Consider the following 12,655-nt stretch of genomic DNA (forward strand, 5'->3'; position numbering starts at 1 on the left):
ACGGCATGGTGCAGACACGCGGTGGTGGCGGCCATGGCATTGCCAGCGACTCTCCCTCTTGCGCTGACCCAGGCGGCGGCAGCGGTCGCACTCCCTCGCAGGTGTGGCAATGGCAGCGGCGATTGCTCTCTCACCTGCGGCGGAGCTAGGGTTATGCACCGTCATGGCAATGGCCAGCGCAGGCGATGTCGAGCGAACGACGACGGGGAGTAATCAGATGGATGTATTTTTCTTTTCTGGACTGGGCCGTATCTCTTCTGGGCTGGCATTCCTCTGCTTTCTAACTCTGTTTCCCTGGTTCCCACTTGCTGCCGTCGGATGGCTGCTGAACGGTGATGCCAGAAGGACGTCCCTCGGCAGTAGTTTCAACCTACGTTAGAGGATCTCGTTCCACTCCGACGCGGCGGCACCATCGCGCTAGGGTTAGCGCCGGCGACGGCCACCGCCACTCCGCCGCGCGCCCCTATCCGGGCCGTCTGCTCCTCCCCCGGACGCCCCTCCCCCTTTCACGCGCGCATCTAGGGTTAGCGCCGCCACTCCTACCCCGGCGGCTCCTCTCCTTTCCCGGGTCCCGGACTGCTCCTCTCCTCCTCTGACCGCTCCTCCATTGTTGCAGGTGGAGGGCGAGATGACCAGCCGCAGCTGCCACCTCTCGCCGGCAGCGGGTCCGCTGGAGGACGACAACCTGCTCTGCGAGATCCTCCTCCGCCTCCCCCCGGAGCCGTCCTCCCTCCCGCGCGCCTCCCTCGTCTGCAAGCGCTGGCGCTGCCTCGTCTCCGACCCCCGCTTCTGCCGCCGCTTCCGCCGCCACCACCGCCGAAACCCTCCCCTCCTTGGCTTCTTCAACAGAGACAGCGACCTCTTCCCCTTCGTACCTACTCTTGAGCCCCCAAATCGTGTCTCGCCTGGCCGCTTCTCCTTGCAGCGCCGCGAAGGCGACCGCTTCATCTCCCTTGGATGCCGCCATGGCCTCGTGCTCATCCACAACGTACGGCCGAACAAGGTCCTGGTGTGGGACCCCGTCACCGGCAAACAGCACCACCTTGCCATCCCCCCTGAGCTTGTGATACATGCGGAGAACACAGCCATCAATGGGGCAGTGCTTCATGCTGCCGGAGACATCCAACAGTTTCATGTGGTCTTGACAGTGGTGGACAACGTCGACAAGCAACACAAACGAGCGCTCGCCTGGCTTTACTCTTCCGAGACCAACTTATGGGGTGATCTTGTCTCAACACCGGTTCCATTCAAGGTTTCCACCTCGGATATTTTGGGTGATGAAGATGATGTCACCTTGGTGTTTACGGGAAAACCCGCTGTGATGGTTAGGGATTCTATTTACTGGATTCTTGCTGGGAATTTTGTTGGAATTCTTGAGTTTGATTTGGAGAAGCAAAGCCTAGCTGTGATACGGGTGCCAGCGCATATGCTTGAAAATGGGTTTTACCAGTTCTGGATTATGCGGGCAGAGGGTGGTGGTCTTGGTTTACTGTTGCAGAAAGATCAGAGCTTCCAGTTATGGAAGAGGAAGTCTGATTGTGATGGTGTTGCTTCATGGGTTCTTGGAAGAACTATTGAACTGGACAAGCTACTTTCCCTGAATGGAAATGGCAGCCAAGTCATACTAGGGTTCGCTGAGGAGAATAATGTGGTGTTTGTGTGGACACACGGTGTCCTCTTTATGGTCAATCTTGAGTCTTTGCAGTTCAAGAAACTTGGTGAAACCAGAACCCTTTCTCACTATCATCCATTCGAAAGTGTCTACACTGCAGGTAATAGTATGCCTTCAGATATCGGTTGTAACAAAACGAAGCCAATTTTTGATAATCGGTTGACAGAATTACGGTTCATACTCTTTCGTGTTAGGTTAACAGTTTTCATATCACTTGTTTCCTTTACTGCTTGATGACCTCTTCAACGTACAACAATTTCGTTTCTGTAGTATTTCTGTTCTGATTCTTGTGCGGTGGTGTTTTATGTACTCCCTCCGATCCATATTAATTGTCGCTGGTTTAGTACAAAGTTGTACTAACTTTGTACTAATCAGTGACAATTAATATGGATCAAAGGGAGTAGTGATTATGATATAGATTTTTTTATGTTAGTGGTATCTTTTTTTTGTATGCTTTGTAGTCAGGTGTTGGGTTGAAATTGGTCTACTGTTATCTTTATTTCTGTATTTTTTGTTGTTCAAGTCGGAGCTAGCAAACTGCCTTTTATCATGTTATTATATCAATATTCATACAGTAAAAAAATGAACAACAAACTGGCAAATTATTTTTGTAATATTGATGAAGTAAATTTCCCTCTTGCATGCCGATTCACATATCCCTGTATAATGGTAGTTTCAGTGCATAGCTGCAGTACAGTTTTCTCTCTCAAGATCAAGATATTTAACAGTTGGAAGTTGAAGATAACTGCGTGAAAAAGTAGCTTGAACCAACTGACATGTCAAATAAGTAGCTCAATAGACACAGTTAGAAACTTAAAGCTAGTTCTATTTCTTTCATTTAATATTTATTCTATCTGCTAATCTTTCTACTAATCTTGAGTCCATATTGTCAAATTTGTTTGTAATTGGCGCATAATTGTTCATTTTATCACTTCTAGGAGTCTTTTATTGTGAGTAGCAAATATCCATTTGTACCAGGGAAACTAATGCTGAATTGAGTAAATTCTAATCTAAATAGTCTTGTTCACCTTTGTTGCTAGGATTTTTAGTATTGATGTATTACTTTGATTTTTAGCCTAATTTATTGAAGATAATGTAGATCTGAATAGTCTTGGTCATTTCTGTTGCTCGGAATGACCTATATTTTATTTATTCCAATGGGGTTCTGGTTAACTTGTCTCTTATGACTAGCTGATTGTCTGAGTGTGCATCTTCTTCATTTTTACGATAATAATCAGTTTATACTGTTTTCGGTATATTCGTTAAATTTAACAATAGGTGTGGTTTTGTTTATCTATTGCCAATCTTGTATAAAACTGTTTTTTTATTCAAACTACAGCTATGAGTTTATCTAAACATCTTGTTGATGTCTCCTCTTGTCTATTTGGCTATTCTTTGGAGTGCCATTGATTGTTTTGACTTATGCTTGCAGAAACAGACATTGGTGGTGGACATGATGGAGTTGATCTTTCACAGCACATAAGATGATTATCTAGTTAGGTATGCTACTGTGATGTACTTGTTGAGCAGGTAAGCTTCTGAACCTATGTTGAGGTATCTGAACTGTTCTTTAAAAAAATGTATTGCTTTCCTATTTACTGCCATTTCTCAACTACCAAATGGCAAGAGAGGACTCTTTAAGATTTTCTATACAACTCTTTGCTTAGCTATTACCCACCTGTCCACTCATATCAACGCTTTCCTGGCAGGCTGCATCTTGGATCTTTTCTCCAGGCCCTGCTCCTCACCCTCTTCATGCCTTCATCAGCTGCTCTCCATTTGCTTCCTCATGCCATTGCCCACCTACCTTCTCTATTATTTGTTGCTACCACCTCACTATTGGATGAGGAACCTTTCCTGTCCATCCAGCTGCCTTGCTTTCATTTACCTCCTCTTTGGTACTCCCTTGGTTCCTACTGTTAGTGCAATTTCTTCGCCTCTAGCTCCTTAGATGTTCTGATGACTGAGGACCATTCTCCTTTTTGTGCATATTTTAAGTGGCAACATAATGAAATGCATCCTCTTTTGTGTCCGTCATTCATTTTTTTTACCCGCCTTTGATTAGTTTTTCATGGCTATAGATCTATCAAGTCCTAGTGTGATTATATGGAGTAGTTGGTAACTGACAATACCTGAACACTTGCTTCATGCTTTCTTTGTTACACAGGGTTATAACTATGCCATTTGACATTTCACATCGCTGTTTATTTTGGATCATTATGCTACCTAGTGAACTATTTATTGTCAGGAGACTCGAAGAGCATGCTTTCATTAATTTTTAAAGTACATTTTTTATCCTTTTCCTTTCAGTTTTCTTGGATGATTATTCTAGTGTTGGGCGGTTTGCGTAAATATTTTCTCAGCATGTATGATACCTCTCAGTTTAACATAATTTGTCTGGTTCAAATTATATGCATCTATGCGTTGTGAGCGGTCTATGTTCTTCACTCTTGGCCACGTCAGATGTTTAACACTTCATATTAAACACATGATCAAAATGGCATGCCTAGATTCACCATAAATACTAGTTTCGTCATGAATATTCTTTTAGTATTCGGAGTATTGATTTTGATGCTGTGGAGATGGCATCTATTTTGGGCCGATGGAAGTGTGTCTATTAATAAGATGATGCATGATCCCTGTGGCTTCTACTGCATGATTTCAATAAAATTCAATTTGTCAGCGACTAGCTAGCTCGTGGGCAGGGGTGCGTGGAAGTTAGCTATCGACGTGCCAGAACCACGAGTTGGTTTTGAGATCTTGTGGGTTTCAGCTCTAGCCTACCCTAACTTGTTTGGGACTAACTACTATAAGAGTGGAAGGTGTAGCAGTACAAATGAAGTGTTATCATGTAGCTTTTTTTCTTTTTCCCACGTTGGTTTTGTCCAACAATGCCGAGATGATTCAGTTTTGGAGCTTTCGGCACAACACTGGTGAAAGTTAACTTTTACTGTTGTTTGAGTCATACCAAATTGAGAGCTATGGCTTTAATGACTTTTCCGCTAATAAATTGTATATACAAATTGGTTTGGCTGACGAAATTCTTTGCTCCGCAGGTACCTAGGATTCCGGTGGCTGTGATGCAGAAATGGGTTGTGCCCTGTGTAATGGTCAACTTTGTAATGAATTCTTCCATTTTGTGCGCCGTGCTCAACCCTGAAATTGGTCCTCTGATGGTCAGCCGTGAAGTCTGACTCGTAGGACTTCATCGATTAATTTGTTGCGAATTTACTGTTTCCTATCCAGTTCATGAAGACACGGTGACTTGCACGGATTAATGATTAGTGTCGGACACTGTCAGTTAATCTTTGACTCATTTGCTCCTTCCAAGCAAGGCAAGCACCCGACAGCTGTCTGGTAGCACTTGTGTGCGTGCGCCGCTTGCAGCATTTGCTTAGAATCTCTGCTTATGTTTTGTCAGGTTGAGATTTCAACTCTAAATCACTGCTTATGTTCTGTCCCATGGTACATGTTCCCTTTTCTATTTGGCAGGGTCCGTGCGTCTGGTGCGTGTAGGTTTGTTCTAGGTAAGAATTTGTATCAGAACAAGATACCATTGCTCTTGCTTGCGAGTAGCAGGGGATGCCTTCTGTAGCTTGGATTTGTACCATGACCACTCAGGTGCCTGAATCCATTGCTGTCGGAGAAGAAACGCCGCGTCGTTTTGTCGCCAGGATGTACACTAGAGACGGTTGTTGCACTAAAAGCACCCAGGATTTATTGTTTTAGTTAGATAAAAAGTGAGTGTAAGATTAATGCTACTCTTGAGCCTGGCATATATGGGCTCTGGAGTATGACCTGCATTATGAACGCCCTTACAAACTAGAACTCCACCCCTTGATGTTGCACATAAGTGAGGTAGGAGTAGGTGCTTATATTGACACCAGTGATTTCTGAAATTCCTTCATTAATTTTATATTCTCTCCGTCTAGAAATAAAGGCCGCTCAAACAGATGTAAGGGAGATACCAAATCTACGAATGCAAAGGAGATACAAAATGCAATTTGAATATCGAATGATTACCCCATGCCAAATAATGTGTTTTTGGAGAGGGATGCACACACATAGCCGTTTACCGATGTACATCGAACTGAATGGAAACCAAGGCATATTGGCCTGGGCTAGATTTTGGCCGATCATATTTTAGCCCATGCATCATGTTAAAACTAAATAACTCTTGTGGTTATTAGGGAATAATCCCCGCTCCTTCCTAGATGTGCGGTTGCACACTTCCAGCAACCGTCACGACGGTTCCTGAAATGGCATCTCTACGGACCTCTGAGGCAACTGTTCCCATTGTATATAAGTGCTCATTCATCATCAATAAAGGGTTGTTCGAATCATTTGTTCCCTTGTCTCTCTCGATACAATTCTATTCATCACATCATGATCGCTCTTGTGTCTCGTGGGATAATGTGTGCAATCCAGGATTCACTTCTGGTCAGGATCACACCGCTAACAAAAAAATGTTGTCTTATACATTATAAGACATTAGATTCAGATCTCAGCATCTGGTTATTCTGTATCATCAATTCTGGGATACAATGAACCTCAAGAGCAAAGGTTTGAATCTTATTTCAATCTTCAATCCGACATCACCAGCTGTGACGGAACCCTATGGGTACAGAGAATGTGATGGTTGAATATGCCTCAACCGACATGTTTGGAGACTATGAATAGTCTTTCAATCTCTTGAGTGGTCAATATAATGTCTATTTACGATGGTGTAAGAACAACATAAGTATTGTTGTCATCATATATTGTATATCACAATATATTGTATCAGCACTTTGATACACATACATTTGTATGCATTCTATATATCTGACAGTGATTTTCATATTGAGAATCTTCATGTCTATATATAGATTTATACGGGAGTCAAGCCGATGAAAAATGATATGTGCCTTGTGGACATATGCACCACACACACTCTATACTCAGGGAAGTCCAATGTTTCCACTCTCATTGAGAGAAAAGGAGATATTTTAAAATCGCTAGACGTGATGAGGTATTTGTTGGCTCAACTCGAGTCATATTTACTATCCCTGTGGATACTCGAGTATCGTCAGGATGCTTTATTACTTCCGGGTTTAGCTCGTACCCTACTAAACTAAAACTATGGAGGTATCCATCAAAATAGTTTCCATAGCGAAACTTATGATGACAACAAAGAGGAACATCTTCTCTTTACCATATGCAACAGATATGGCAAGCACGTTCTCTATGTATCATCTGGATTGTACTACAGATACTACAAAACCCGTAGCACATGTTGCGCCAAAGATAGTTTTCCAAAATGTCTTGTACATGAAAAACTTGGCATACTCGCCTTGGTCATCGAGACATTGGGTTGAAACCCAAACTATCAGCAATTACATTGGTTTATGATTATTATGATGCTAAATTCTAACAATATTTGGATTTTGTGTGCACTACATGTGACACAGGGTAGCCAATTTTAAGGATTGCGCACCTTAAAGTTTACACTGAACCACTCAGACTCCTTGAATGCATCAAGTCAAGGTAAGTGGTTTTTCCCAACCATTGACTAGACTATTCAGGTATCCATGGTTTTCCAAAGACACATCTACATGATGGTCTCAAGTGTGCTTTATTCACACGAAATCATTGGCTCATTATCCTGACATCGATTTCAAGCAAATCGAATGGATAGCATTGCAAAATTCTCCTTGAGTGCCTTTTTCTATGGCCCTCGGATTGAAATTTAGCAATTTGTCCTAATGTCTGGACTCAAAATGGTTTGGTAGAATCCCATCCAAAGAATTGAGCTCATTGCATGATCTTTATTTTGAAATTGCAACTTACCAACTTTACGTTGGAGTCATGCAGTTTTACACACTCATGACCAAACTGCGTAATATTATTCCCCTCTATCTTTGATATGTGGAAATCTACCAAGTATTTCCTATCTGCGATAATTCGGTTGCGTACCGATATCACCACCTGGCATACAACATTGGCCCCTCAACATATAGTTGGGATCTATGTGAGGAATAATTGTATTTCCGTCAATGCCTCGAGCCCCTTGCATGGGGAGTTATTCAAGGCCAGTATGCTGATTCATGAGGAATATTTCCAGGCATTAGGGGGAGATTTCAAGTACCATAAAGAATGCCAGGAAATTAGTGGAATGTTCAACACATTTCTGCCTCAATTCCATGTACTCAAAGATCTGAACCATGCGTTCAGAAGGTTTGCAACACATTGCAAATAACCTGCCAGATTCATTTACTGACTATACAGGTGTCACGCAATCCTACAATCCTGCAAAAATATGTCGGAAAGAGTGGAGGTACCAACTAAAACCACTCAACTCCTCGTTCAAAGCAATAGGGGGAGAAGTACGACAATAGTGCATCAGGATTCAACTTCTTGCAAGCAAGGATATCAAGGCCTCTGAATCAGTAAATGCAGGTCAACTTCACGTTGACAGACACCTGATGGGTAGTATACACCCAGTGGACGGAAACCTCCACCAACCCAGGTCATAGTGCACACAATGACCGAGACATCGGGATACCCGACTCAATCGCATTGGGAAATCGCGAGCAGTCACCATGGGTAACGATATTTCCATCAACTATATATTGATATATATATAGATTCTGGAGAATCATATAACCAAAAGTCTACAATTGTCGACATACATTTCTCAACTAGATTGCAAAAACCTTTCAAATGATTCAGATTCACAGACCATGGCCATGGCAAAGTGTGATTAACACTCGGACTGAACTCGAGCAAATGGTATAATCTAGGTAGAAATGATCTTGCTCAATAATGGGAAGGTATTCATAAGCAATACCTACACCGGTTATTTTTCTGGAAACAAAATTGAGAACAACAAGGTGGTGAAACAAAGAGCAAGTATTGTAGCACAATGGGTTCACGCAGATACCCAACTATTCTTCAGAGGTGGAATCTCTTTCCGATAACTTTACCACTGGCAGTACACAATCATCTATCTCTGCAGTTGATAGATGTAGTGATTACATATCCATGTGGATCACTAGATTCAGACATATATGATTGATTCATGATGGAATCTCAATTCTGAATCAAAATACAAAATGCAATATACATTGTGTAAAATCAGTAAGTCACCATACGACTTATTGTTGTCGGTACATTTGATACAACCGACGTAGTGAGTTCTTTATTCACAAGGATTACTCTTACAATGATGATTATTCATATTTGTGTGTCTGCAATGACGACACATGTAATCATCTAAAATGACGGAATTTAAAATGAAGGATTTGGATAAACCAAAATACCACTCATTACTACAACTTGAGCACCTTCATTCATACATTATGGTATACTATGTTGTCTATATCCATAATATATTAGGAAATTCACTGTGGACAAATCTTATCCATCCATAACTCTCATGGTAATTCATTCTCTAGACGTAGAGAAAGATCTATTTAGACCAAGAGATGATGGAAATGAGATATTGGGACTCAATGTTCCATAATGTCATTGGATCCACCAAACACAATTGGTACTCAAGAGTATCTTTCGATATCTCCAAAGGCATCAAACATCTTGTCCTAGTTTTTCAGTTTCATAAAAATGTGAACACCGATATCATTGGATACTTCGATCAGATCCCCACTATGTCAGATCGTAGACAAGCTTAGTGTTCATACTAGGTGTGGTAGCCCTCTCATGAAGAGTCTTCGAAACAGACCTCATGGCTACATCCACCAATCATTATCTCAACGATAATGTTTCTTATGTTGCCCGGATGCAAACAGGTTACATAATAAGCAATATCACTATATTGCATATCGTGCAAGTCAAATCATGTGACTGATTTGTTTACCAGGTCTCTACCAACTTCTATGTTCCAGAAATGTGTTCATGGAATCGGTATATGACGACTTCGGAATATGCAAGAATCAGGGGGAGTATCTTCCTGAATTGTTCATGTTTAAAGCATCATATTATACTCTTTTTTCCTTCGTGAGTTTACTTTACAGGTTCTCATAAAGGTTTTTAATGAGGTAATATCAACATGAGATCATATGTCATACTTTCTGTTTTCCCCACCAGGGTTTTTAGGAAAGTATATACGACATATTTATTGTCCTCCTAATTTTGTGGATATACTTCATATCGAGTTACGGAGGCAATAATCATTATATGTTGGATCATTTTCTCCTTATTTTCCCACTGGGTTTGAAGGAGTTTTACCAGCATATACTACACTACTCCTCATATTTTTCCTACAGGGTTTTTGGAGGAGACTTTATCAGATGATGGACTACTATGCAATCAAGCGGTGATTAGGGGGAGTGTTAAAACTAAATAACTCTTGTGGTTATTAGGGAATAATCCCCGCTCCTTCCTAGATGTGCGGTTGCACACTTCCAGCAACCGTCACGGCGGTTCCTGGAATGGCATCTCTACGGACCATCGTGTCCCTCCGAGGCAACTGTTCCCATTGTATATAAGTGCTCATTCATCATCAATAAAGGGTTGTTCGAATCATTTGTTCCCTTGTCTCTCTCGATACAATTCTATTCATCACACATCATATCTCACCTCAGTCAAGGACATTATCCTTTTTGGCACCCCTTGCTGAATTTAGGGTTGTAAAATCAAGATAACTTTTAGTGGCGGAGTATCAACACAACACGATTTGAGAGAGAATAACTGTTACACAGAGTTGAGGGCGGCTAATCTAGTGAATTATGTTAAGAAAGACTCTAATAGTGTTAAATATTATGTTTTAAGTATCAAAATAAATTTAATTAGTGGGTGGGTAGGGGGGGGGGCATGGCCCCCTTTGGCCCTCACTAAGCTCCGCCACTGCCCGTAGGAATTGCAGACCTTGTAGATTGTGAGGGTGTTCGCATGGAGAAGTCCCGGCAGCCGCCCCGATGGCCTGCAAGCCGTGGAAGTATGAGGTGTTCGCGACTAAGTTGCCAGTTGTAGTCGAGGCCACGTCTGTGCCGTGGCCGCTCTCATCCATGGGTGCGGAGTTGTCTAAGAAGGACCCGACGTCAAAATTTGTTTTGTTGCGGCGGATGCCGCCATCCGTCGCCAGTTCCCTCGCACATATGTATGGATTCAATGGCTTGGACTTGCCGCTAAGGGGGGGGGGGCATGGCCCCCCTCTGGCCCTCACTAAGCTCTGCCACTGCCCGTAGGAATTGCAGACCTTGTAGATTGTGAGGGTGTTCGCATGGAGAAGTCCCGGCAGCCGCCCCGATGGCCTACAAGCCGTGGAAGTATGAGGCGTTCGCGACTAAGTTGCCAGTTGTAGTCGAGGCCACGTGTGTGCCGTGGCCGCTCTCATCCATGGGTGCGGAGTTGTCTAAGAAGGACCCGACGTCAAAATTTGTTTTGTTGCGGCGGATGCCGCCATCCGTCGCCAGTTCCCTCGCACATATGTATGGATTCAATGGCTTGGACTTGCCGCTAAGGGGAGGGGGGGAGGGGGGGCATGGCCCCCCTCTGGCCCTCACTAAGCTCTGCCACTGCCCTTAGCAATTGCACACCTTGTAGATTGTGAGGTGTGCATATGGAGAAGCCCTGTAGCCGTCCGGATGGCCTGCCCGCCGTGAAAGTATGAGGCGTTCACGACGAAGTTACCACTGAGAGTCGAGACTCGACAACATGTGTGTGCCGTGGCTGCTCTCATCCATCGGCATGGAGTTGTCCAAGAAGGACCGGCGTCAATAATTTTGTTGTTGTGGCAGATGCAGCCAGTTCCCTGGCACGCGCCCTTCCACTTGCCGGCGGCAACGACAAGGCGTAGTCGTCAAAGGAGGAGTGGTTGGAGTTGACTTTGGAGTTCAAGATGTTGATGATTACCCCTTGCTTTAGTTGTACTTGTCCCAACTATAGCCGGCATATTAGTCGGGTTGAGGAACTCCAGTGTATGAGTTATGTCGGGCTGCATCATCCCACTGGGAACCACCGACCGAAGCTGGGCTTCCTGGACACGGCCTCTAGCTCCTCCTGTTGAGCCAAGCGATAAAGCCGTGGAAGAGGCTGTTGTAGGAAGTGACGAGATGCGGCTTGTCGTGATCAGTGACAGCGCTGAGGAGGAACGACATGTGTCAGTCGGGGTGCACATCGTTGTCCATTGTGAGGTGGGCGCCATCCACACGAGGCTTGAGCAACACGATTTAGATCTTGTAGGCTACGTAGTTGGGGTGGTGGAGTGGAGGAGCAGCTGCGGAGGAAGGGGAGGTAGTAGATGGTGGGGTGGAGGTGGAGAGGAGGAGGATGGTGGTGATGAATGAAATCTGTGGGTTAAATATATGTAAGGATTCAATGGCTCAGACTTGCCGCTTGCTAGTCAGTCATAGCTGAACATAAGAAACAGTTAAAATTTTGACGATGACGAATAAGAACCGCAAACAACTACTAGAATTAAAAAGGAGCTTCCAAAAGAGTTCACAATACACCACTTCATTATTCATGACACGTACCACAATTGTAAGTAACTACTCCCTCCGTATCAAAGTAGAAGATATTTTGCAGTTCAATTTTGGTACGTAGGTAGTATATGATATAGATGCACACCACTTCATTATTCATGAAAAATGTCTGAACTACAAGCATGTTTGCATCTATAATCTGTGAAGCCCTGGTGGTAGCTTTTAATTGTATCAAAACATTTGAATTACCTGTAGGATAAAATATGTATATAAGCATTCTCAGTAGTTGTATTGTTGTAGTGTAGTCACTGTATTTTTTTTAATCTTTTTGTAATTCTAGAACATGTTTTGTATTTTTTTTACTTCTTTGAGATGGAAAGTTTAATGATGTAAGCGCTAATAAAACTCTAGATTTATCCCAAATAATACTCTACATATATATATATTTTTTAAAAAAATTCAACATTTCTTTTGGTCTTTCCCCCTCTTTTTCTAAGGTATCTCTCGAATAAGAGAAACGTGCCGGCGTGCCTAAGCGTTCCGCGGGCCGGCCCATTTA

The 12,655-nt window shown here is 43.1% G+C and overlaps 1 protein-coding gene across 6 annotated transcripts; it reads left to right on the forward strand.

Annotated features, from left to right (window-relative positions):
* The first annotated feature begins 351 nt into the window (after window positions 1-351).
* LOC123131868 (uncharacterized) lies at window positions 352-5,266 on the forward strand. Of its 6 annotated transcripts, none has more exons than XM_044551566.1 (4): window positions 352-523; window positions 617-1,772; window positions 3,105-3,202; window positions 4,729-5,266. In XM_044551566.1, the coding sequence occupies exons 2-3, from the start codon at window positions 629-631 to the stop codon at window positions 3,158-3,160; spliced, it is 1,200 nt and encodes a 399-aa protein (XP_044407501.1). In that variant the 5' UTR covers window positions 352-523; window positions 617-628; the 3' UTR covers window positions 3,161-3,202; window positions 4,729-5,266. The 6 variants fall into 6 exon arrangements, 3 of the variants coding, with proteins under 3 accessions (XP_044407501.1, XP_044407502.1, XP_044407503.1); XR_006464347.1 differs by lacking the exon at window positions 352-523 and adding an exon at window positions 3,382-3,955 and having other exon boundaries at window positions 533-1,772; XR_006464348.1 differs by lacking the exon at window positions 352-523 and adding an exon at window positions 3,382-3,570 and having other exon boundaries at window positions 533-1,772.
* The last annotated feature ends 7,389 nt before the right edge of the window (window positions 5,267-12,655 follow it).

This window comes from Triticum aestivum, chromosome 6A, assembly GCF_018294505.1.
Source record: "Triticum aestivum cultivar Chinese Spring chromosome 6A, IWGSC CS RefSeq v2.1, whole genome shotgun sequence".
NCBI lineage: Eukaryota > Viridiplantae > Streptophyta > Magnoliopsida > Poales > Poaceae > Triticum > Triticum aestivum.

What these genes read in the sequence shown, in the direction of transcription:
- LOC123131868 (XM_044551566.1), top strand. Translation starts at nt 629, where the DNA reads ATGACCAGCCGCAGCTGCCACCTCTCGCCGGCAGCGGGTCCGCTGGAG. An exon ending in CGAAAGTGTCTACACTGCAG is followed by an intron (nt 1,773 to 3,104) that starts GTAATAGTATGC and finishes TTATGCTTGCAG; the next exon opens with AAACAGACATTGGTGGTGGA.